This window comes from Rattus norvegicus, chromosome 8 (genome assembly GCF_036323735.1).
Source record: "Rattus norvegicus strain BN/NHsdMcwi chromosome 8, GRCr8, whole genome shotgun sequence".
NCBI classification, from domain to species: Eukaryota; Metazoa; Chordata; class Mammalia; order Rodentia; family Muridae; genus Rattus; species Rattus norvegicus.
The window spans coordinates 127,368,388-127,395,420 of NC_086026.1; the positions used below are offsets into that span (position 1 = coordinate 127,368,388).

Below are 27,033 nucleotides of genomic sequence, written 5' to 3' on the forward strand. Positions count from 1 at the left end.
ACACTCTCTGCTTAGCTGACTAATAAAATCATCCCTGTCATCTTGCATTCTCAGCCCTAAGACCTGAATGCCTTCGACATTTCCCTCCAAGGCTAATAGTTCAACATGGCCTCGATGCTTGTGCAGAAAATGGCTCGAAGAAAGACTTTGTTCCTCCCCAAGAGAGTTCCTAGAAGAAATGAACAGACTGGTGTCTCAGGGTACTTTACATGGATGGCTGGTCACTGGTGTCTTAGACTAACACGTGCTGAAAGGCATCTGTCAGGCATGGCCATGGCTGGCTTTTCTAGAGCACTGGGAATGCAAACTGAGGTGCGGAGGCATGGCACAGGGAAGAGTTCTTACCTACCGAGCTCTTTCCCCAGCCTGCCTGCGTGCTTCCGGAAAGAACTACAGGAAGCACTCAGTAATCTAAGCGTTAGAGCAGGGGACGTGCTCTTGGCCTCAGGGCCACTGTTGACAGGGATTCCCTGGAACCTTGAGGAAGTCCCCTCCACACACCAGGCTTCCTGGGCTGGGAGGAAAGTGCCTGGAGGGCACCGGTTTGCAAGAAGGCAGTTGGCCATTATCTTTGTTCATTGAAAGTCTGTACCAACATCTGCATCCTCTCTCCCACAGACAGTCTTTGAAAGGAATTGCCGCTCTGAGGACTGTGCTGCTGATCTGCAACTTCGGGGGAAACTGCTGCTTTCCAGGTACCACGCTGCACCTTCCTGATGCTGTTCCAACAACCTGCTCGCTTTTGACTCCAGGCCTCAAACCTGGAAGTTCAGATTCCCCCCCCAACAAAAAGGGAATAAGTATTGATGGGTTAGGCTACTTCGTGAGTTGGTTTTAGAATATATGCTGGAAACACAAATTTAATAGCAGATATTAACTGAGGGATTAGCTGAGGTACCGTTTGCAATTTCATTCCATCTCACAATTGACTGTTCCTTATAATTTTGGTGTTTATTTATGTGTTGGAAAGGGACTTGACATTTATTACTTTGTATTACATTGCACTCTGGGAAACTGCCAGCATTTGACCTTTGGGGATGGTTTCATGTGACTTAAGGTAGTATTATTTGAAGACTCCTTTCATCTTCCCCCCCCCCCTGGTATTTAACAGTGGTGTCTGTTTTAGCAGCGAACAGTTTCTGAGGCAGGGAGGGGTGAAGGAAGAGGGCAGCCAGCCCGCCGATGCAAGCTAACAGTCTCTTTATTATTTCAGGCCTTCCTCCCATGGTCTGCAAATCCCCCCTGGCCAGGGATAAACCAGACCAAAGCCTTCTGTTTCCCCTTTTGCCAACCCTTTATTTTAGACTTCTCTTAAAATGACAGTACTTATCCTGAATCAGCCAGTTGTCACACAATGGTTTCCTCTTGTAACACGCCTTCTGAAAGATTATAGTAGCTTTGGGGCCAGGAACCCCCTCTGCAGGATCTGTAGTCACTTTTCAAACAAGTATCAGTGTTGATAGATACTGTGTAAAATGTTTCATTGTGTACTTGCCCTTACCCAAAACATTGGGAGTTAAGTTTGACTCAGTGATGACAGCCAGCCAGGACCTTTCTTTTTCTCTTTCTCTTTTGTTTTCTTCCTTCTTTCTTTCCTTCCTTCCTTCCTCCCTTTCTTTCTTTCTTTTTTTTTAAAGATAATCTTACATAGCCCAGACTGGTCTCTAACCCCCATCTGTTTCAGCCTCTAGAGGGCTGGATTACAAATGTTGTGTCGCTCTGTCTGGATCGAGTGCTACAATGTTGTCATTCTTCTGTGTGTTGTGGGTGTAGGTGCCTGCCCATCCTCACGTGTGGATGGAGGCAGAGGCCTCCATCAGATATGGCACTGTTGGGGGGCTGTACAGCTGTTTTCTGAGATAGGGCTCTCTCACTGGCCCCATGACTGTGGACAAGTTTAACAGCTGACAGGCCAGGCTGGACCGGTTGTCCAGGGGACCCACAGGATCACCTGCCTCTCTCTCCACAGTGTTAGAATTACTAGTGTGCAGCACCATGCCTGACTTTATATGGGTTATGGGAGCAAACTGAAGAAGGTCTCATATCTGCATGACGAGCGTTTCATCTGCCCAGCCATAGCCTCAGCCCCCGCACTTTTATTTTGGGTGTTTAAAAATATTTTATTCATCAAAGGAAAATCAAACTGAGATTCCAATTCTTTAGTTGGCGTGTACCTGAGAAGGTGGCATAAACCCCAACTGTATACACACAAATGCTTCTCCTGACAATGACATCTTAGATGCCTATTGGCTTTGGTTTTGCTCTAAGAAGTGGTGGCTTAAAAGGTAGCACATGCTTTCCTAAGCTTGGGAAATTGCTTTAGACGTATAGGGTGGATTAATGGGGTCGTTTAACAGTAAGAAGAGCCTCCTGGGATGGTTAGAGACATCAATTTTAAAGAAGGTTCAAAAATTATCAGCTCATTCATTTTAATTTTAGGTGTGTCTTCCAAAAAAGCGTTTTAGGGAAAGTACACGAGTTTCTTTTTATGTTGAGCTAGACTGTAAACGCTGGAGTTTACTTTGGATCATAGAAGACTTCATGTGGTAGGAAAATATCCACTTGATCCATGGTTAAACATTGCTAGGAAAGCTCTGGCGCCCTTGCTGGCCGTTTGTTAACTGTGCTTTCTGTGTAGCGAGATGGAAACTCGAGGACTGTGGTCAGCAAAGCTCTTTTGGCTGAAGGTGCTTCCATGGCTGGCCTTTCGAGAGTGTTGTCGTCGAAGCGTGGCAAGAAAAACCCAGGGCTGTGACGGTGGTACCTGAGAAATCTTAAAAATATGGTCACCTAAACAATGGCAGCATCAGTTGGCATTCCAATATGGATGCAAACAACACCCAAGTCCCACCCCAGAATGAAGGGCTACAGGCAATTAATGGCTGCTGAGACAGAGAGAGAGAGAGAGAGAGAGAGAGAGAGAGAGAGAGAGAGAGAGAGAGATGCGGGTAGGAGGAAAGACAGAGAGAGATAGAAACAGAGACAGAGATGGGGAGGAAGGGAGAGACAGAGAGGGAACATCTCAATGGCTCTAGTGGCGGCCATTTCCGTTGTGTGTACGTCAACTGTAGGACGGTTACATTCAGCCGTACCTTAAGTGATTCCTCTGTGCATCTGAGTCTGATGAGGAGTAGATCCCAGGCTGGGCTGTCCCAGCTTCGCTCTGCTCTTCCGTTGTCCCTCTGGGAACAAGTAAGCTCAGGTTACTCATAGTCCTCTCAAAGAATATCAGACTTGTTTGATGCCAGCACAGACAAGCAATGGCTCCTCAGGCCTGGGCTCAGAACTGGATACTGTGACTTTGGGCTTGTTCTATTTTCTACTGCACATCACATGGCCAAATTCAAACTCAATGGATGGAAAACATTTTCTGCCTCTTTAGTGAGTGGATTTCAAATTTTATGGGGAAGGGCATGAAGATAGCCAGGGGAAAGGACAGTTACCCATGATGTGCTCTGCCGTGCTCCCTATGGAGCAGAGTAGCCTCATCTCTCATCCTGAAACCGTAACAATTTCAGGGTGAACTTATCCTTTCTTGGGACTTCATCAACTTCAGCACAGAGACAGAAGCCCTGACACTGGATGAGATCTCGGAACCTCAGAGCACTGTTCTTAGGGCTCTGAGCCAAAAGTATTAGGAATTAGGTATTGTCCTGTAGGACCCGTGGTCTCTTTCCGTGGCCAGATATCCCATGAAAGAAACCTTTGTGACGCTCTTAAAGCTCCTGGTTTCCCACAGGAGGTATCAGGGAAACACACCCATTCATAACTGGGTGAGCAGAGATGTGAAACCAAACCACAGACCCTTCTGAGCCAGGCATATGAAGAAAGACACAGCCAGAAAACTATGATGGGAACCAGACTCTAGACTGGCTTCACTATAGTCTAGTGCCTTGAGGCACAGGAAGTTTTATTCGTTATTGAATAACCTCTCTCCGTTAATGCCTGAGGTGCAGGGCACACACATTTCTTGTTTGAGCAGGTACTCTGAGCAGCTGCAGAAATGAATTGGCAATGGACCCTGCTCTCCTGGTCTGTCATCCATGCAGGATAGGGCCAAGAGATTGGCCGATGGTGGTAGATGTAAGAGGAAAGGTGGCCAGGCTCTCACAGAGGAGCGGCTCCAGAAGCCTCACATCAAGGGGAGTGGAGGTAACTGAGGCTGTCTGGGGAAAGAGAGGATGTGAGCAGAGGTCTTCACTCTCATGAAGAAACTGCCGTGTCTAGGGTTGTCCAGATGGTTTGAAGCGAGATGAGGCAGAAAGAACAGAGGAATTGGATCACAACGTCCCCCATGAGTTGGGGTTCCATCTTGAAGCCAGGAGAGGATACGAAAGTCCCAGAAGAGGAGTGTAACCCTAACAGGGATTCAGCAAGCTATGCTCCGGGGCCTGGGGCATAGGATATTGGGGTAGGAAGGGTCCTTTGGTCTCCTGCACTCAAAAACAGCATGTTCTGCCTGGAGCTTCAAGCCTGTTTCTCTTTCCATCACCTCAATTCCAACTTGCCTGGCAAAGGTCTGAGGCATAGATGTCAACTGTCTCAAGAGCATAGGGGAATAAATCTGTAGGGGCTGCTGGGGTCACCACCATGGTGCTCCTGAAGGTTTCACCAGGGAATTCTAGATAGAATGTCTTTCACGCCTCGTTAGAACCTACCTGTCCTGTTCTATGCCCTCACTAGGAAGCTGAAGCACACAGTGTAGGAAGCATGCCTGTGATGGCTGGGCAGACTGTGGGATTTCTGTCTTATGGCGGTAGTAGATGGATGGGCTAGAGACAGGACTCACTCAGTGAGAGTGTTCATTGCTCTTACAGAGGACCCGAGTTCAGTTCCCAGCTCACAGCTGACTGTAACTCCAACTCTATGGTGTCGGGCACCCTCTTCCTGCCTCTTTCGGCACCTCTATTCATGCCTGTCCCCACCCTGTGCCAACACACACACACACACACACACACACACACACACACACACACACACACAGAGAGAGAGAGAGAGAGAGAGAGAGAGAGAGAGAGAGAGAGAGAGAGAATGATAGGCATTTGGCCAGATTAGACCAGACTTAAAGTAGATGAAGGCATATCTATTAGGAGACAACTCTCAGGTGGGTTAACAGATCTCACAGATAGAGGTCAGTGACGTCACACATCCAGACTAAAGCGGGGGGGGGGGGGGGGTTATAGAGCCTAGGTGAGCAGTAATGGCATAGTTGATGATTGTGACTACATTTGAGGAGAACAATTTGTTTCCAACTACATATGCTCTTAAGGCAGGCAGTCCTCTCTTCAAGCTGGTTCTTCATGGATGGACCTAGCTATCTTCCAGCCAGCCAGTGGTTTAGGGGAACACATTCTCCTAATCCCCATGAAAGCAGCGTAATTACAGCCAGAGTGGCTGTAATGGTTTGGACTTTGCAAATATTCCAAGGTGTTTTGCTTTTCATTTTTCAAGATAGGGTCTCTGTGTAGCTGTGGCTGTCCTGTGGAAGTCACTCTGGAGACCAGGCTGGTCTTGAACCCACAGAGATCAATGCTAGGAGTAGAGGCGTGCTGCCACTGCCCAGCCCACAGTCTTTTCAAGGCCCTTAGTTTTTAATTGGGTCTGGCTGTTAAGAAAGCCTTGAGGTCGTCCACTATCCCCAGTGGGATGCATCAAAAACAAATGAAAAGTCTTTCAGCTTAACTGCTACAAACTGCTTTCCTTTCTGTTTCTCTTCTAGTACTTACATTTGATGCTTTCTTAGGTGCTGGGGGTGTACCCAGACAGTCGGATCATTCTGGGAATGGAATTGGCAGCTCTGTTTAATGGGAACCTCTGGAACAATTTCATCCTTGTTCCTGGGTATTTGTGGATGGCTTGTCTTAGAGCCAGGCTCAAGCCCAGTAAATCGCAGAGTTTTAATTCAAGACTTGGATGCCTAAGTGACAACAGACCTTCAGGAACACACGACCTCTGCAGAGAAAAGTGACAGTCAATGAGGGGGCAGAGTGGCAAGCACGTGGAATGCCAGCCACTGGGGAGGTCAGAAGTGGAAGATTGGCAGTTTGAGCCCTGCCTGGGTTCCTTAGTGAGTCCCTGCCTCAAAAGACAAAACAGGAGAAAAATACCAACTAAATCCATGGTCTCGGGCAGACAATGGCACTATATCCCTGGTCATTCTGGGTAACCCACTCACTTCAACATTTTCTCCTCTGTGAGGTTGAAACCCCTGCTCATTCCCTGCACAGGCTGGGAAACCCTATATGCCCTCCTTTGCCTAGCCCCGCCCACACAGAGAAGACCCCACCCCTGCTTAGAGAAAATTCCTCATCTCCATGTTTCCAAGAGTGCCTACACAGTGGAGAACAGAAGCAAGATTTTCTTCTTTATTGAACACCTACTGTGTACTAGATAGGTACCCTACAAGTTCTGTATGTGAGGCTGCAGTCATTAAATGCACCGATTGTTCTCCCAGAGGACCTGGGTTCAGTTCCCAGTATCCACACAAGGGATCAGAACCATCTGGAACTCCAGTCCCAAGGGATCCAACACTTTCTTCTGACCTCCATGGACACCAGCCATGTACTGGGTACACATAAACACAGGCATAACACCCTACTCATAAAATTAAAAAAAACAAATGAAGGTCTCTGAGTACACCAAGGTTCCGTGGCAGCTCACCCGCCACATCACTTGGGATAGGTCCTTAGCTTCTATGTGACTTTGTTTCCTCAGCATGAAAATGGAGAAATGTCTGTAGCTCTGAAAAGGTCGAGGACTTACAGAGTTCTTATGCATTTCACTGATTCAAAAAGTATCTGGTGGGCCTGGTGAGGCAGGTGGTACACAGGTTAACTTTCAGCACTCAGGAGGCAGAGGCAAGGGGATGTTTGTGTGTTTGGGGCCAGCCTGGTCTACATTATCAGTTCCAGGATGGCCAGAGGCTATATAGGAAGAGATCCTGACTCAAAGTTAGAGGCGCCTTGACCTCAGAACACTGTTGAGAAGTAAATATGGCTGCACTGTGGCTTGGGAAGCATTGCTCAAGAGCTCTTGCTGGAGGGAAATTTAAAGCCGGGAGACCCAGTCGTATGGAAATCACTCACCTGAGGTCAAAGCAAAACCTAAATGGCGGAGGTAAGAAAAAAATGCTTGGTGGTGGCTCCCAAGCCCTTTACTGTCACTTTGACTAATGTCCTTTGTCTTAATGGCCATTGTATCTTGGGGAACCTGGCCTGTCTCAAAGCTGGAATGACTTGGACATTCCTCTTGTGTTTTGTTGTTGTTGTTGTTGTTGTTGTTGTTGTTGTTGTTGCGGCATTTGCTTGCTTTCCTGTTGTGGCTAGGGATGGGTAGGAGTCTGCTACCCCTAAGAACTAATCCTACCTTCGCTAGATGCACACAGAGCATTGAGGGTACCTTTTGTGCACATACACAGTAGACATCCATCCCAATGAAGAACTTCATGGACAGCCCTCCCCACTGTTGAGATCATGGTGGATGAGTTCCAGCTTCTCCCTGGATGGTAGAGAATAAGAATCCTTAGCAGGGCACTGAAGGAGAACCGAGGCAGTAACCATAGCAGCCATCAGGATTAATAGCATGTGCACACTGAACCACCCATCCCCCGAGACGCCCTCAATGCTTGTCTAATAAAATTTTATTTGGTGGCACATTCCCTGGCTTTCAAATACAGTCAGCCATGGGAGGTTTCTGTGTCAGTCTCTCCAGCAGTGTTGTGATGACAGGGATCGGGGTTGGGGATTTAGCTCAGTGGTAGAGTGCTTGCTTAGCAAGCACAAGGCCCTGGGTTCAGTCCTCAGCTCCGGAAAAAAAAAAAAAACAGACAGGGACCATTGTCCTAATAACCGGACCAAAGCAAGGGACTGACTTATCAAGAGAATGGTGCCACTAGAGCCTCCCGGCTGTGCCTTTGCTAAGATTTCTCCAAGTTACTGCATTTCTTGCCAGTGAACACTGGACTTACTATGGCAGGACAGACTTATCATCATGAAAAGAACTGAACCCTGAAGCTGTGACTCTGATTTCTGCAAACACACGTTCTCCCCTCCTTCCCAAGCTTTCCTTTACCCTGCATACTCTTTCCCTGCAGCGTCTGTCCCAAGTTTGATGTGAGCCACCTGGGAGAACTGGAGGTGGATGCAGAGGTCCTGCTTGTTCTCATAAACAGCTGCACATGGGGAGACATGGTCCCTTTTGTTTGTCCCCAGTGGGCAGAGGCTATACCAGTGCTACCCTCTGAGGCAAAGGTGAAGCTTGGGTAAAACATAGAGCGTCCATTCTCCAGGACGGTGGGAACCACATAAGAAGACTCCCAGATTTCACTAACCTTGGTCCTTGACCCCCTTCCGGGTGGCCTCAATCTGAGCACAACAAACTGGATGGATGCCATCAACACCACACTCAAGTCCCTCGTGTGCCAATGAATAGAACATACTGCTGTGTTGAACCCTCCTCGAGTTCACAGAATCCCTGTGACCTCCTGCCTAGGTAGTTACTCCTCTCTCCAAACCTTAACCAATAGGTGATTGTGGTCCTGTACAGAAGCCCAGCCCCTTAAGTACAGATTAACTGGATAGCACAGTTGATAGTGTGTATGTTCTTGTGAGCCAGACCAAGACCTAGAACCATAGCCCTGCTTAGGGTGCATGCCTGGTTCCTAAGAAGCCATCCAACCGCTGAGACATAGGTTCTACATCCTCAGAGCCTGCACTGAGATGCTTAGAAGTTACACATTGTGTCTACTGTCTACTCTTTCCTCTCCTGGATAGGTAGGAGAAGTCTTGTAGAACTCTGAAGTTCAAAAAGAAATCTAATCCAATTGACTTGTCGGTCATGGTGGGACGTTGCTCAAGGACTTTCTACTTGTCTTAGGATTGGGATGTGGTAAGAGAGGCTCATTCATTCCTAGATTCGTAGGACTTGAATCTTAGGGATTGCCTCCTGATGCTCATTCCCAGGAACTTTGGGACTATCCAGATCCACAGGATACCGGAAGAGGACCACCCTTGTGGGAGATGCTCCCACCATGAGAAGGAACACAGGTGCCCACCTGGAACCATCTGCTTTGCCTAGAGCCTCAGATATATTTTTTCAGAAAGCTTTTCTATGGCAATGAGGTTTGAACAAGGAGGCAAATGGCACTGTCTCAGTTAACACCTATTCTTCAAGGGGAAAAAAGGGACACATTTTAAAAAGGTTTTTTATATTGTTCTTCTGGTATGGAAGCATGCAAACCATCTGACCTCCTAAACCAAGAGGGAGACAATCCTCAGCCATGCTGCTCTTCCTCCTGGTTCAGGGAGAGTGGTGCTTATTGTTAAAGCATTGTTTGATCTGTGGGGAAGAGGGTCAGCTCTGATGGCTGGTTCCTTATTATCATGTACCTTTCAGTAATTCCCTTCTCAGCCAGCAGTAGTGGTGTATGCCTTTAACCCCAACACTTGGGAGGCAGAGACAGCAGATCTCTGTGGGTTAGAGGCTAGTGGTCTAAAGTGAGTTACAGGACAGCCAGAGCTATATGAGAACCCCTGTTGGGGGTTGGGAGAGAAGAAAAAGGGTTCCCCCTTCTCACCTTTCTTCCCAGCAACCAAGACTGGGCGTGCCCTCTCTACCTCCTCTCCCTCCATCACAGCCCTCCTCCTCATCTTAAAAACAGTCCTCACCTTCACTTTCCACAGAGCAGGAGCAACCTCAGTGTGAGCCCCATGCCCTGTTGTGATCCAAGCTGGAATTCCTAAGGTCTGCGAGCTAAGACTGGAAAACAGTCACATCTTGATTTTCATTAACTTCAAAGAAAACATTAGTATTTTATCCAAATGTGGCTGTGGCACCATGTACAGTGACACGAGCAGGAATTGTCACCTTGTCACCCACAGAAAGGACAGGTGCTTTGAAATAATCCTGTAGGTATTTTGAACTGGCGTTTGTCCCTACCTCAGAGTTGTGGTTGTCAAATCCATTCCCACATTCTCTTACTTGCTATGTCCTTTTAGGAAGCATAATGGTGCCAGATCACACACTTGCTCAATACGATTATCATCTTTTTTCTTTGCATGCTTGACTTCTTCATTATCCCACTTTGCATTTCATGAATCATTTGGAGAAGGGTCCCTTTGTGTCACTACACTGCCATCCGGCTCTAGCAAAACACAACCAGGTGAGACACGTGTCCTAGACATTTCCCCTGCACGTGGGTAAATGTTTGATGTGAGAAAAGCATCTTCCAGTAGGCTGGGATATTGTAGTATCTAGAACCGGATCTTCTTTGGAAGATTCAGTCATTTCTTAGAAATGTATACCCAAACCCCAGGCAGCACCTATGGTGACCTCTATAGTCATTCCATTTTTGTCAAGGACACAGGAAAATCCCCCAGAGCCTTGGTGGGTTCAAAGAGGGGAGAATTGCTAAGGTGGCACACGTGGGCAGCCACATTGTGAACATGTGATTGGGGCTGCCTGCGTGGCTGGGGTTGCCTAGCATGTACCTGTTCACACTGCAGAGCCTTGGGGACCCAGAGACCAGAAGGAAAGAAAGGGCTTGTGGCTCAAGCTCCCCGGTGGCTGCCTCACTTCACAGCAGTAAGGACATACAATTAGGGAAACTTGTTGTTCCAGGAGGGCCTGTTGTGATTGATGTCATCCATCGGTGACATCATTGTGCCCTAAGGGAGTTACTTGTCAATGTGCCATGGGCTCTTTAGTCATCAGGTGGCATGTTTACCCAAGCAGCACAGGTGTGTGTCACAGTGTGGTGTGGCAAAGAGCCTTTGGCTAAGCTAAGGCAGTCATCCCTACACACACACACACACACACACACACACACACACACACACACACACCCTCAAGGCAGGAGACCTCCAAACTGCTGGATCTTGGAAACGGCTCTGCCTCAGATCCCTCCCACCACCAAAGCATTTTAGTCCTTAATCCAGTTGTTACAAGGAATGAACCTGATTCATCCCAGATGTCCCAAGACTTCTTAGTTCCAGAAACTCCTGAGGTAAGGGCTGATGAGGCTCTGAACTTCTGTTACCAGGAAGCCAACATTTCTTTCAGAAGTTACACAGATGGGACAGGAAGCTCTTGAGCCATCTAGAGGGACCAGGGGACAGGGCAGGGGCGGGGGGAGTCCTCTGGCCTGCTGTTTCCTCACTGTAAGGGACGAGGTTGTTGGTGCAAGTCCTGGCTCTACCATTACTGAGTTGTTGAATGAGCTGTGCTAGGGCAGAGTCCTCAGGAATGTGAGTACATTACAGGAACGTGGACTGGCTGTCCTTCTCTGTGCCTTGCTGGGAAACCACAGCTTTGATTCATGTCCCCTCAGCAAATGCTTTTACTTTCACTATTCAGACATAACGCTGGCCCAGATGGGTTTATATGAGGAAGGGAAAAATATTTTCTACCTTTGTATAAATGGATTTTCAGCTCAAATATTCAGCCTTAGGAATCATCTCCCTGGCTCGCTGCCAAGGATCAGCGAAGTGCTTTACGGAGCCCTCAGTCTCCAGCTGGAGCTAATTACCATGAGGGTCTGTTCCAGGAGACTGGAAAGGATTTACAGAGAGCATGGCCAGATGCACAGCACATCCCAGTCTGTGTAGCGTAGCCCACGGCCGGAGAGTTGGCATTTACATATGTACATAGTATATTCTACTTAATGACAATGGTTTGGCTTTATGCATTGTTGAGGAAATAAGAGTCATAAATATGGCCAGGTGGTGGTGGCTCCCACCTTCAATCCTAAAACTCAGGGGGCAGAGGCAGGTGAATCTCTGAGTTCGAAGCCAGCCTGGTCTACAGAGTGAGTTCCAAGACGGCGGGGTCTACAGAGAGAAACCCTGTCTCAAAATAGAAAAACAAATTCATAAACATAAAAGCTGTAGTCATCATCCTCTATTATCCTTGGAGAATATGTCCCAAAACTAGAAGAAAATGCCTATAACCATAATAAAATAAGGTTTAAAATAAAATCTAAACCTTATAATTCATATATGGGATTTATTGCAGTGACATACAAGTTATGGTCCAGCTATTCCAACAATGGCCGTCTCCCTATGGAAAGTCCAAGAATTCAATATTTTTTCAGTCCGTACGTCCAGATGCCTCAGCTGGTATTCAGGACGTGCCAGAATCTTGAACAACTATGCTCTAATGTCAGTGAAGGGATGAACTTGCCAGTGAGAGAGAAGACAAGCAAAGAGCAAAAGCTCCTACCTCTGTCCTTTATAGGCATGGTCCAGATCTAAGGTGGATCTTCCCACCTCAAAAGGTCTGGATTTAGGGTATGTCTTCCCACCTCAAATGATTCAATCAAGAAAAATCCCTCACAGGTGTACCCAGATGTTTTCGGTTTTAGATAAATCCAGATGTAGTCAAGTTGACAACCAAGAATGGCCATCACAGAGACCACGTCTTCTTTCTATGTGCACAAATTAGACACAGAGAAATTACTAATGATAGACCAGAATAACTATAATAATATGCTACAATAAAATGGTTATTGTTATAGGGTTAGTATTGATATCCTCTTTGAGTCCATTCTTAAGTAGAGCCCGAAAATCAATACTTGGAGACAGACACTAACAGTGAAGTCCCACCTCCAGCCAGCCATGTTGTGGCTTGAATGTGAAGTGTCCCCCACAGGCCTAAAATATCTGAATGCTTAGCCCCCAGCTGGTGCCACTGCTTGGGGAAGTTATGGAACCTTTAGGAGGTGTAGCCTTGTATCAGGGGCAGGCATCAGGGATTATTGCCTTATCTTACTTACAGTTGTTAGCCTCTCAGTTCCCAATCTAACGTCATACTGGAAAGTAGGAGACAGCCAGAACCCTGGGGCTCGATGTCCAGGCAGACCAGCCACCTCAGTGAGTTCAGTGGGAGACCCTGTCTCAAAAAAACAAGGCAGATGGCTCGTGAGGAATGACGTCCGAGGCTGACTTCTAACTGCCATCCTACGAACACTTGAATATACAGACAAGAGACGGATGGGAGGTACCCTTGTGGAAGTCATCTATGAACCACAAAGTTTAAAGGTTATGTGTTATTCTGAGCCTAGGGCTCCTTCCAGAGGAGCCCAGACCCCTGTTTTTCAGAAGTAACAGGATTAACTGGTATCTGTATCTTTCTAGAGTCAGGCTTTACTCTGTAGGCCACTTCCTGTTGAGAACACCGGCAGAGGACCTTGTGGTAGGCAGAACCCTTCCTGTCTGGATCCCTTTATCCCTGTCCTGAGTTTCTGGCCTCATTCCTGATACCAGGAACTCTGTCTTCTGCCTATCAACAGTGCTTGGTACGAGTACCACCTCCTATTGCCTCAATACCCCTCATCCTGCCTAGAGTCAGTGCAGAGATATTCCTTATCCCAGTTGGGATAACTCTGAGGCTATGTTTTTCAAGGTTCCAGACACCGAGAGAGGTCACTGGCTTGATGCCACAGCCCTCACCAGTTGCCTACTCCTTAGTGTGGCCTTCCCTGGGTGAGTTTTGGAGATCTCTCCTGTAGTACCACTTGCTTCAAACCTGTCTCCTTTTGGGGTATCCCACGCTAAGATGTTCCTGTTCTCCAAATGCCCCTGGCTCACTTTCCTATCCCCAGAATATCACAGGTGTCAAGTGATACCCCTGCCTGACATCTAAGCCTTGAACATCAGATTCAAGTAAAATTTAGAAATTACACTGTTGGAAAATTCACATGAATACTTTCTTGTTTGGCCATCTCTCAACATTCACAAGGCTAATTAAGTTATTTTGTAAATTTTTCAGGCATCATATTTTGGTCATATTCTTTCTCCTCCCCCAGGTCCCCTCCCTACCCATTCCACTTGATAGTTTACAAGTGCATTTTGAAGAGATTTAGCACTATCCCTGTGGCTGTTCTTTTGGGTGCTGGGATTAAACCTGCAACCTTACATCAGCTAGGCAAGCACTTTACCCCTCAGTGTGTGTGTGTGTGTGTGTGTGTGTGTGTGTGTGGTGTGTATGAGAAAATTCTCTTGCAGCAGTCATCTTGTTGGGTGTAATTGACGTGGACGCACTTAGTGGTTGTACAGTTAGCATTGTTCAGTTGATGCTGGTAGCAAGAGGAAAGCACGTAGCTTATACCTCCAGGTAAGATCACAGTTGAGATCTTTAGGAACATTTGAAAATATCCACTGGGGGTGGGGCATCACTGGATATCCTTCAGCTACCTCATGTTCTTCCTGTTGAATCTTTAGAACAATTTATCTGGAAAGAAGGGGGAGTTCTTGTCCACGAGGATTCAGCATAAGTCATTGATACATGCACCAAGTCCACCCCAGTAAGGAACTTTGGATGGTCTTCATGCTGGACAGAAGGAATGAGGCCAAAGAATAAGTGTAGCAAAGATTCTGGGACCTCATGCAACTCCCGTTGGTCACCAGTACCAACTGGCATTTGGAACAACGAGTGAATTCATGCTAAAGAATTAGGGACTCCATAATACATTCCAAAGGTGTATTAGTGTGTATCAGGAGGGCTGCAGAGATCCCTGACTGAGCTTCTGGAGGTTCAATTCCCAGCACCCGTGTGGTCATAAATATCTGTAACTCTAGTTCCGGGGACCTGCCATCCTCTTCTGGCCTCCACAGGCACTAGGCATGCACACAGTTACACAGAGGCATGCAGGCAACACACACACACAGAACACACAATACGAAGATATATTAAAGAGGAATTTTTAATAAAAAAAATAAGTTATATGTGTTCCTCAAGCTATGAAAGTGCCAGAAGATGAGGCTTACGGAAACAGCGCAGTTTAAATCTTTGATGTCTATTAACGATGCCTTTTACTTGAAAGTGCAGCCAGGGCCTGCGTACAAAGGAGCACGACCCGCGACTGCACAAGCAAATTAGAATTAATGGGAAATTTTATCAGAGGATAAAATTCCTCGAAAATTAGAAAGGTTGTTCCTCAATAAATAAACAAGCACCCGTGGAATGTCTGGCACACAAACTGTGCACGATTGTTTTAGACTCTTGGCAGGCCTGTCTGAGCAGCAGGTCTTCACACAGGCCTGTTCTATTCCGAAGTCATTGAAAGAACCTTTCTCGCCAGAGCCCTTCCCCATGTGATGGGCTTCATTATACAAGAGCTGCAGCATGGATAGCCAAGGACATTTGACCCTTGCTCTAGCTCAGAGCCAGCATGGCTGGGTGACCTCAGGTGAGTGGGTCCTCGCTCAGACTCAGCTTCTCCCTCTGGGAAATGGGAAGGTTGGACTGACAGTCGAAGGTCTGCTTGGGGGCACTTGTCTGCTGTTCAATGCGGACTCATAGAACTTCCGTAGGGGAGGCCAGCCTCTGACACCCCACTGAAGGATTAAATGACCAACACACCAGTTCCAGGCCAATCTTCCTAATTGTCAGGACATTAGACTCCCTTAGAAATTTGGTGTTGGAACCAATTCTGCCCTTGTGAGCAGACCAGAGCAAAGGCTCCTGGCCCCGCTGTCAGACCCTGTGGTAGAGACATGGTCCTCTGTCCCAGATTACTATGCAGGATCTACCAGTAGCCACACATACAAAGCAATGATTCTCTCTCCCCCAGAGCTAGCTGTGAACTGCCAACAGCTCCTGGGTGAGGGACACGACCTGGAGAGAACCTCCCTGACCTACGCTGGAATTTAGTCTGGATTGATCTGGTTCGAGTAACCACAGCTTGTGTGACATTTAAGTGCCACACCATGTCAAGTCTGGAAGTTTGTGTCTCACGTCCCTGAACCCTCCCCTTACATGGCACTGAAGAGTGTCAAGTGGACTTAGTGGGTATGGTTTGAATGCACATGGTCCCATAGACTCAAATATTTGGATGTTTGGTCCCTCAGATGGTGGAAATGTTTAGGAAGGATTGGGAAGTGTGGGCTTTTTGGAGGAAGTATGTCAGTGGGGATGGGTTTTGAGGTTTCAAAACCCACAGCATTCTCAGTTAGTCTCTCTCGCTCTCTCTCGTTCTCTCTTGCTCTCTCTCACTCTCTCGCTCTCTCTCACTCTCTCCCTCTCTCACTCTTGCTCTCCTGTGTGTGTGTGTGTGTGTGTGTGTCTGTGTCTGTCTGTCTGTCTGTCTGTCTGTCTGTCTGTCTGTCTGTCTGCCTGCCTGCCTGCCTGCCTGCCTGCCTGTCTGCCTGTGTGCCTATGATTTTGGATCAGATGTAAGCTCTCGGCTACTGCTCTTGCGCCATGCCTGCCAGCTGCCATGCTCCCTGACATGATAGTCATGGATTCGAACCATCTGGAACTGTGAGCTCCAATTAAGTGCTTTCTTTTATAAGTTGCCTTGGTCATGGTATTTTGTCACAACAGTAGAAAAGTAACTGAGGCAGTGAGTTATCAGAGAGATGGGGACGGATTATGAAGTTGAGTTGGGAGTCAGAAGGAAAAACTGCAAGTATAAATGACCATGTTTAATTATATATATGTACGAAAATTCTTTTTAAATTAATTTTAAAAATTAGTGTGAAGCTACCTTGGTAAAGTTCTGAGAAGAATTCATGTAGCTGGTGAACTCACAACAGGGACGTTGTCATTCACAGGGGGAGATCAGGAAGGACCTCTGGCACTATGGCAGACAGGGGACTAAAGGACGCAGGTGACAGTGGGAAGGAGTGGGCTTTGGAGGCATGGGAGGCTCTCACTTCTCCTCCAGCCTCCACCTCTCTGCTTCGTGATTTCCTCAGCTCTAAAAGCGGCTTTCCCATCCAGTCCTGTGAGTCCTCAGAAAGGCTTGTTTGACAGTACCCGGTCCTGTGCTAGTAAATGTATTTTCATTTCATTTCTAAGAATAACTTAGGGAGCAGCGACCTACTGTTTTGGTTATAGAGTTTTAGCTTTAGAGAAAGAATGAAAACAACTCCGAGGTTTCTCTTTTCAAAGTTTTGAGTCCACTGTCTACCCTGGAAGGTGCCTGGCTTCCCTTAATCACAGAGCCAGAATCACTTGACTACGAAAACCCAGGAATGACCTTACTGCATGGTTAAGTGGCAGAGGCCCGTGGTGAGGGGCCTGGCAGGAGTTCAGGTGTCTCTGGCCTGATTCCTTGGCATTCACACAGGAGAGAAAGAGACCTAGTCTTGTGAACTACAACACTCAGAGAGGCGGCAGCTCTCTAGCCTGTGATGCTGTGCCTGCCTATGTGGTCTCTCTGCTTAATATTCCACAGTGCCTGCTCTCTCTGAGGTGACTGGCCTTCTGTGAGCATGCATGCAGGTCCTTCTCCTGGTCAAGCTAGGTTAATGCTGTTCCATACTCAAGGACTGACAGTTCCCTTTCATGTTACAAAAGCAAATGGGGACAGAAATAACCCATCAATTGTTTAGAACCAGACTGGCCAACAATAATAAATCTTCAGCACAAAGGCTTGAGGTCGAGGTCTTAATTCGTTGGAGACCATTCAAGAATTCGTAACTCTCTTCCCTGAGTTAATTTTTCACATCTTGTTTGGATCCTCAGAGTTCTCGCTTCCAAAGTGAGGCCATCCGATTTCTTGTCGCGCATGTTTTTCTTGTTGGCGTGCCAGACACGCTAGACAGCAGGGCTTCTCTCTGCAGATGCGTAATGATGGTTTCCTTCCCCCATGAAATCTGTATTTCAAAGAATCATAGCCGTTTGAGTGTGTGAATAGTCCTCTTCTCTTGCACGCCATATTAGCTATGTTAATTGCCACAGACAACAAAGCATATGGCAGTTAACTGAAATCTAACGTATTGGAAAGATACAAGCCAGTTCAGATGGGGCTTAAAAGAGGGTTGGGGGTTGGGAGCATGAACAAGTTCAAGAGGAAGCAAGGGAGGCAAGGTGTAGCTCATGGAAGTGACTTCTGTGTCTTCAAACCTTCTGTGGCCAACTCAGAATGCTCTTGTGAAACCTCCAAAACCCAGAGCTGTCAACAGGAGTGCTAGTCACCAAAGCAGGGCCACTTGGACATCGTAGATCATGGGTCTGTCTTTAATCAGGTGCCCACAGCTTAAAGACCATGAGGGGTTAACTGTCCCTGATCTGTTGGTATACCCTTCACATCTGTCATGGAGTCTCTGAGCCAAAGAGCCCAAAGAAACAACTGTCCGTTGCACAAGGTCTCAGGCGTCTCCACGTCTTCCGTTAACCAGCTGACCAGTTAACAACTGGGAGTGACTTCGTTCTGTGCAGAGCTTACATGGCTTGGTAAACTCATCTCTGTTATCACCTCTGTCTTCATCATCATCATCCTCGGCCAATTCACCCCACCCCCGGCTCTCCTGCCACTGCCACACCCCAAACTCCCTCCCCTTCTCTCCATGCCAAGGACAGACGGCCACACAGGAGTCTGCATCCTCCACCCACACCCAGCAGCTGTGTCTCACACACTGTCCATTCAGTCACAGCTTTCCACGTGTTCACCAGGCCCCACCAGTAACTGATTCCTGTCCCGTGTTCATCCATGTGCTTTCTCTGATGGCACTTTCCCATTCCTGTGCCGATGCACTGTGATAATTCCCACCTTAAAAACATGATCTCCACAGTCCACTTCTCCGGTAGCACTTATCCTATTTGTCCAAACTCTATTTTACTGAAACAAACACCTTCAGATCCCCCTCTGTGCTCACCTCCAGATCCCCCCTGTGTTCACCTCCAGATCCCCCTGTGCTTACCTCCAGATCCCCCTCTGTGCTCACCTCCAGATCCACCTGTGCTCACCTCCAGATCCCCCTGTGCTCACCTCCAGATCCCCCTGTGCTCACCTCCAGATCCCCCCTGTGCTCACCTCTAGATCCCCCCTGTGCTCACCTCCAGATGCCCCTGTGCTCACCTCCAGATCCCCCCCTGTGTTCACCTCTAGATCCCCCCTGTGTTCACCTCCAGATCCACCTGTGCTCACCTCTAGATCCCCCCTGTGTTCACCTCCAGATCCCCTGTGCTCACCTCCAGATCCCCTGTGCTCACCTCCAGATCCCCCTGTGCTCACCTCCAGATCCCCCTCTGTGCTCACCTCTAGATCCCCCCTGTGTTCATCTCCAGATCCACCTGTGCTCACCTCCAGATCCCCCTCTGTGCTCACCTCCAGATCCTCCTGTGCTCACCTCCAGATCCCCCCTGTGTTCACCTCTAGATCCCCCCTGTGTTCACCTCCAGATCCACCTGTGCTCACCTCCAGATCCCCCTGTGCTCACCTCTAGATCCCCCTGTGCTCACCTCCAGATCCCCCTCTGTGCTCACCTCCAGATCCCCCTCTGTGCTCACCTCCAGATCCCCCTGTGCTCACCTCCAGATCCCCCCTGTGTTCACCTCTAGATCCCCCCTGTGCTCACCTCCAGATCCCCTCTGTGCTCACCTCCAGATCCCCCCTGTGTTCACCTCTAGATCCCCCCTGTGTTCACCTCCAGATCCACCTGTGTTCACCTCCAGATCCCCTCTGTGCTCACCTCCAGATCCCCTGTGCTCACCTCCAGATCCCCTCTGTGCTCACCTCCAGATCCCCTCTGTGTTCACCTCTAGATCCCCCCTGTGCTCACCTCCAGATCCACCTGTGCTCACCTCCAGATCCCCTTCCGTGCTTACCTCCAGATCCCCCTGTGCTCACCTCCAGATCCCCCCTGTGTTCACCTCTAGATCCCCCCTGTGCTCACCTCCAGATCCACCTGTGCTCACCTCCAGATCCCCTCTGTGCTCACCTCCAGATCCCCCTGTGCTCACCTCCAGATCCCCTCTGTGCTCACCTCCAGATCCCCTGTGCTCACCTCCAGATCCCCTCTGTGCTCACCTCCAGATCCCCTCTGTGCTCACCTCCAGATCCCCCTGTGCTCACCTCTAGATCCCCTCTGTGCTCACCTCCAGATCCCCTGTGCTCACCTCCAGATCCCCTGTGCTCACCTCCAGATACCCCTGTGCTCACCTCCAGATCCCCTGTGCTCACCTCCAGACCCCCCACCCTCCACCCCCTGCTCTCTGTTCTAATGTAGTCCCCTCACTTTGGTCCAGCTTTCAACCATGACTCTCAAGGGTTACTTATAGCAAGGTCACCAGTGTCCTCTGTCTGTGCCAGAGCTGCTTCAGCTGTGGCTCACAACCCAATACAGGGGTTTACAGCCGAACGCAGGGATTGCGGGGCTCGGCAGTGGCAGGGATCTGAACTCACAATCCCCAAACTCTAACTCAGATGTAAGATATCCTTGGCAGTCCTCACCTGCGCTGCACTGTAGTCTCCCAGTAGTCTACTTCCCTGTAGTCTCACCAGTGTGAACTTTGCACCACGTGTGCCCTCCTCACCACCCCCCCCCCCCAGTGCGGAATGCTGCCTGACACATCCATGCTCATGGGTCCATGCTTACAGACTGCAGCATTTTTTACCATACACGCCATGTTTTCTGCATGAAACAAAATTATTTCATTATAGGAAACCATTTTTTAAATAATCTTCTACCATCACTGCTATGTACCAAGCTGTTTTAAACAGCAGTTTTACCCTTTGAGCCTTTCATGCTTGCATGCAATGTATTTTGATCATAGTTACCCCTTCCTTTCTCTCAATCTCCCTAGACCCACCTATAGCACCCAACTCCTCCCGATTTTATATCCTCCTCTTCAAATGACCCACTGAATCCAATTTGTGGCTGAACACCCATGGGTTACGGGCAGCACAAATTAGTATGCGTATGGGTCGTTGTGCTACACAGATAAGCACATCCGGGTCATAAGTATACACACACTTGCTTCAGTCTTCAAAAAAAATCCAATTCATGTGTATACCCAAGAATTATCTTAAAATATAGTTATTATTTGTTACTGACAAATATTTGATCTATATACTTGTTTTAAATACTCATCCAGGGTCATGTAAAAATTTATCAGACACCGTAATCATCTGTTTTAATTGTCAACTTGATATCATTTGGAATCACCTGGGAAGAAAGCGCCAGCGAGGGTTTGTCTAGATCAGGTTGTTCTGTGGGCGTATCTGTGGGTGTTCTGTGGGTGTTCTGTGGGCGTGTCTGTGGGCGTGTCTGTGGGATTGTCTTGATTACACTGATTGATGTGGGAAGGCCCAGCTCACAGTGGGTGGGGCCATTATAGACCCTGACTGCCTATGAGGGGGGATCCTGAGTTGAGGAACAGTCGAGCATGCATTTGACCTCTCTGTGCTGTTAACTGAGGGCGTAGTGTTTGCTGTTTTCAGTCTTCTGCCTGTGACCTGACATTGTGATCTGTCCTATAAGTGGCTTTGGGGGGATATTTTATCACAGCAGTGGGAATGATACTCGGATATGCATGGAGGGACACAGGCAGGAGTCTTGGAAGCCCTGCTCTAAGTGACTACCACCAGTGATCAGTTCTAAGCCCTCGTGCTATTTTGACCTATCAGTCACAATTGACAACCCTGACCATCCTCCCTTGGAAAAGGCCCCATGTGGCCACTCTTTGCCATCTCCCCTGGTTTCTTCCTAAATGCCTAGCGACACCCATCTCCTCCTCGCCTCAGATTCTCAATGAGAAAGCTGTCCTCCTCTGCTCATCCCCTCCGTCCTTCCCGTTTATCCCAGATGTAGATCTGCAGCCCAAATGCCTCCTCCACCTCCCAGCTCGGGTATCAACCCATGTATCTCCTACAGAAGGCAACGGCATCTGTTGTCTCTGCCCTCTCTGCCCACGGTCTTCCCCGCATCAGTAAATGGCAGCCCTAAAAGCAGCTGTCAGATCCCCAAGCCCTGAAGCTACCCTTGGTCATTCCTCTGCTAACGTTCCTCATCTCCACATGGCGTTACGGTTGGCACAACCTTCAAAACACACCTCCAGTGTACTCTCCTCCGTACTTCAGCTGCCCCTGGCTGAAAGGCTGACTTTCACCTCCTTCCACCTGACTTGCTCCAGGAGACTCCTCGCCAAACTTCTCCCAAAAGTCCTCTGTAGACGATCTACACTGCATGTATAGTAGGAGCCTCCTCCTGATGTGGGCCCTGAGTCACTGCCCCTCAGAGCAGGTAGGGCTCCCCCCCACATCACACTATGGTCTTCATGGCAATACACCAGGACCTACAGGATCTGCAACTCCATTTTCTTTACCTCTTGGAGCTCATCTCCTCTCAACCTGCTCAATCCTCTCTGGCCTCCATTCTCTTCCTTGAACACTCCAGATCCATGCCTACCACAGGCTAAGCCCTTGGTAAGCCCTCCATTCTGTGTGCCCTGTCCTCCTTCTCCCACGGTTCTAGTGAGAGGTCGCCTCCACGGTGAGGCTTCCAGACTCCTGTAATGGAAACTACAGACCACTCCTCCAGACCACTTCCTACCCTGTGTATTCACTTCGTGTGAGCATCTTCTATCTCCCTGAAGTTACATGCCATTTTGTGTGAGCATTTTCTTAGTCCCTGAAATCACATGCTACTGGTTCCAGTGTCTTGCTTTCTTTTCCTGTTGTTAAGATGAAAATTCTCTAAGCAAAGAAGCTTGAGGGAGAAGGGGTGGATTTTGGCTAGCACTTCCAGACTACAGTACATCATGGCAGGAAGTCCCAGCAGTAAGCACTCAGAGAGATGGCTCATTGCATGTGTGTTAAGAAGCAGAGGCGAGCGCCAGTTTCACAGTCTGCAATCCCTCCCCAGGGAAGAGTTCCACCACAGCAGAGATATCTTCCCACCTCAGTTAACACCCTAGACAGGCGCATCCAGAGGCCATCTCTCAGAATTCTAAATTCTGTCACATGCACAATTAACACTGACCTGCTCATCCAGCACAGGATGAGAAAAATACAGGGTCTGCTCAAATGAACAGAAAGAATGAATTTCACATAAAGCTTTTTAAATGTCTTCGGCTCTCCAAGCTCGATGTATAGACTTTCTTATGAGTCATGCAACAATTAGTAAGTTCAAGATGTAGAACCCCCTTGTTTAGGAGAACAAAAGGATCCACAGGTGCTCGTATGCTGTGGCGGTGTGTTAGTGAATGGGGCTCCTGAGTGTCACAGCTGTGTTCCCATTGCCCAACACCTCCAAACTACCGCCTGGTGCCTCCCGTCATATTGCTGTAAGAATGGTAACCGATGTTTGGTTTTCTTTGCAGTGTTGATGAGAAGACCACACACCTGGCTTTGGGGGCGGTGAAGAACATCTCTCTGAACATCTCCATCTCCAACCTTGGAGACGACGCCTACGACGCCAATGTGTCCTTCAATGTCTCCAGGGAGCTCTTCTTCATCAACATGTGGCAGAAGGTAAGGAGCGCTCACTCCCCCAAGAGGGAGCCGTTTCCCATCTGACCCACCTGCTGACACGCGTCACAGCACAGAGCAGGCAATGAGTCTGCCAACATCATTCCTTCATAAGAGCTTGGAATTGCTACAGATTGGCTCTCATCCTGGCCTCAAAAGGTTGCTGGTACAGCCAAGCAGCAGCTGTAAACACATACCTCAGAGAAGGTCTATCTTCCATGCCTTTCTCTTGTGGACTGACCCTCTCTGAGCGGCTACAACTGTTAGCCGCGCCATACATATGTTCTATAAGAGTTCACTTTTGTGTCGGTAGCTGTTAAAAAGAAGTGTAAACGGATACCTGCCCGTCACGATGGCTATTACTGGCAACACACTCCATACTCTAGGTACATGGCCGTCTGTGTCAGCTGACGCTTTGCTGTGTTTATGTGTGTATTCCTGCCGTATTCAAGGGCATTGAGGAAATTCGAAGATTTACAGGAATTGAGTGAGCTTCTGTAGAGCCAATTCGTTTATTCTAATGACAGCACGATTCCAAGAAAGGGGAGCTGGGCTAACGCTTTTTCCCCCCCTGATGTCCCTCAATGCAACCACCTCTGTAAGAGAGGAGGACAGGCCCCGGGCAGGAGAGACTCCATTCTAAGACCCAGGTCAGAATAGACTCCCATTCTAAGACCCAGGTCAGGATAGATGTCATTCTAAGATCCAGAGCAGGATAGACCCCTTTCTAAGACCAAGGTTAGGATAGACCCCATTCTAAGATCCAGAGCAGGATAGACCCCTTTCTAAGACCAAGGGCAGGATAGACCCCTTTCTAAGATCCAGAGCAGGATAGACCCCTTTCTAAGATCCAGAGCAGGATAGACCCCATTCTAAGACCCAGGCCAGGATAGACCATAGACCCCTGTTCTAAGACCCAGGGCAGGATAGACTCCGCCCTACACAGATGTTCCAACCACAGTTATTTGAGCATGTGCAGCCTTTCCCTGTTAGCAGTGTTAAGCTCATTGAGCTGGTGTTCACATGGATCTTAGTCACTTTATGCTGAAAGCCTTCACCCTAGTCCTCAGCACATGGGCACCCCAAGGTACACATTTGAGCAGGTGGGCTGCCAGCCGAGGTTGTGGGAGACAGGGTGGAGTTAGCCATGAATTCTACTCAAAGGCTGTGGTGACTAGAGAACAGTGTACTTGAGAAGGTGAGTCAGTAGCTATCATGTGCCTCAGGTTGGTCTCTTTACCATTGAGGCATAACCTATAAAAACATTTGGCCTAGAGAACTTTGGGTTCCATTCTGGTAAAAAGCTGACAGGATATCATGGTACCTCATGATGGTTGTGAACATGAGTGGGAGTGGGACGGGGCATAGAGACATCACGCACCTCTGCGGACCAGCCAGAAGAGCAGACCTGTGACAGAAACAAAGACGCCCCACCCATGACAGTCATACTTCAAGGCTATACTGAGGATATAAACAGTCTAGCCCAGTTCTAACTGCACCTAGGGGTAGGTAGTGATAAGTGACCAAGGGACCTCACCCATTCTGTCACACAGGTGACACGGACTACTTACTAGGCCCTGTATGAATCTTAGAAAAAGATTCTAAAGCACAAAACTAAGGAAAGCCTAATCCAAGATGAAATAACATTTAAAAGGTTATTAGAAGAGAAAGAAATAATAGACTGTCCAGAGTATCCCCTTTTACCGAGAGGGTAACTTCAGGAGACCCTTGTGTGGGGATGAGGAGCTGAGACAAAGAGAGAAAGAGAGTGTTCCGGTGAGCAGTGACCATGGGGAAGGGGCTGCTTGGTCTTCTCAGGTCTCTGAGAGCCTGAGGTGACAGTGACACACCTCAGATCTGTTCATCTCGAAGCCGAGGAGGGTGCTAGAGAATTCTCCTACAAACTTCTGTCATTCACTGCTAAAACAAAAACAAAACAGAGTTCAGAAATTAGCTCTTGAGCACATGGGCCTTCCATAGCTATGCCCCTGCTTCCTGTCTAATAAAGCAGTGAAGTAATTAGAAACAAACACTGGCTGAGACAGGGCTGGCTGGGCCTACCTATCTTGACCAGTTACTGCTCTTGTAGGACACCCACATGGTGGCTCAACCATCCACAGTACCAGTTCCAGGGGATTCCTCTTCTGACTTCCTGAGAATATACACACATATGCATACACTCAGATATGCACACATACCTATAAAATAAAATAGTCTTCAAACTGTGGCCTTTATAGATACCTTATTTCAATTAAACTTGAGTACAGGACACTTACCAGCACGGTAGATACTTAATTCAGAGGAGTAATTACAAGTAAGCCTTCTGGGGCCAGAGAGATAACTCAGAAGCTAGAGCATTGCATGCTCTTCCAGAGGACCCAAGTTCAATTCCCAGCACCCCCATGGTGGCTCACAACCACCCAAATCCCAGTCCTAGACAATCTGTTGCCCTTTTCTGGTCTCCATGGGCACCAAGCATGCATGCGGTACACAGACAGAATGCCCGCATATAAAAATAAAATCTAAAAAAGAATTTTAAGCCTTCTGATCTCAGCTGTCACAGTAACGATTTAAGAATGAGCTAGATTTTTGTCCATCCTCCTGCCTCTCAATCTTCAGGATGGAGTTAAGACTCGCCAGCTATTTCCACAAGGCCATCCTGAACCTGATCCTCTATGGATACCCTCTTCCCAAGACCTGCAGCCTACCGTGACACACACACACACACACACACACACACACACACACACACACGAATCAGTACTGGTTCCTGACTGAAGCCACTACTAGAGAGTCATCCTCCTACAGCCATTCAGAGAATATTGCCCTGAAATCGCAGCTCATGTCATCTTCTCAGGGAGCTGGTGGCCGTGCAAGAATCGTTTGTGTATCAGTTACTAAGTGACAGTAACACTCGCTAGAGGTGACAGAGACGAATAAGGTATAGTTCCCGTTCCCAGCCTAATGGGAATGTCATCAAATAATTAATAATTAAAATACAGGGTACCAACCGCCCTGCAGACGGGTTGAGAAGTTTCTAGGAAGTGTTGGTGTGCCAGGGTAAAGCAGCCATTGATGTAATAGCTAGTCCTCAGGTTGGCAGAACCCTTGGGAGGTCATGTGCCTTTGGAGGGCTTATCTGGTCCCCGCTCTGTTTCTCATCTGTCACAAGGGTTAACAACTCCCTATGCCCCATGCTCCTGATGCCATAATGTTCAGCCCAAGTACAAGGAAACAAGCAGCCATTGGCTGAACAGAGACAGCTGCACCAAGAGCAAAGACAACGTAGCAGAGAGGCTTCCCGCACTGGTGCCAGTCACTGTGACCAAATGCTTAAGATCGCAGCTTGAAGGGAGGAATTCTTTATGCTGACGCATTGTCTCAGACAGCCCAGCCCATGGCTGGTTGTTTCCGTGTACTTGGGCTGAATATGTTGGCAATAGGATCAGGTGGCTTAAAAAGTTGTCCACCCTCCTGACAGACATGAACCACAGAGTAAGGACGTGAGAGGGAACCCAGATACCATCTTCAAAGCTACCGTCAGCAGCACAGCCCCTCAGGATCACCTTCCTCCAGCTGAGTTGCCACCTCCAGATTTTCTACCGCCTCCCAAAAGCATTACCAGCTGGGTGCCAGTCCTTCAACACACGAGTCTGAGGAGGACATTTTATCTTCCAACCATGGGGCAGTTTGAATGAGAAATGCCCCCATAAGACTTGGGTATTTGAACACTTGGTCTTCAGTGGGTGTTGGCATTTGGGGAGGTCCTGAAGTTTTTAGAAAGAACATCCTTACTGAAAACAGTGTGTCACTGGGGACAAGATTCGAAGATTTATGTC

At 48.2% G+C, this 27,033-nt stretch overlaps 1 protein-coding gene across 4 annotated transcripts in view; it reads left to right on the forward strand.

Annotated features, from left to right (window-relative positions):
• Positions 1-27,033, forward strand: part of Itga9 (integrin subunit alpha 9) — a 308,053-nt gene that overhangs the window by 183,144 nt on the left and 97,876 nt on the right. For all 4 annotated transcript variants that reach the window (NM_001420002.1, XM_039082700.2, XM_039082701.2 and 1 more), the window contains 2 exon segments: positions 619-695; positions 23,047-23,197. In NM_001420002.1, the coding sequence (NP_001406931.1) occupies positions 619-695; positions 23,047-23,197 (228 nt within the window).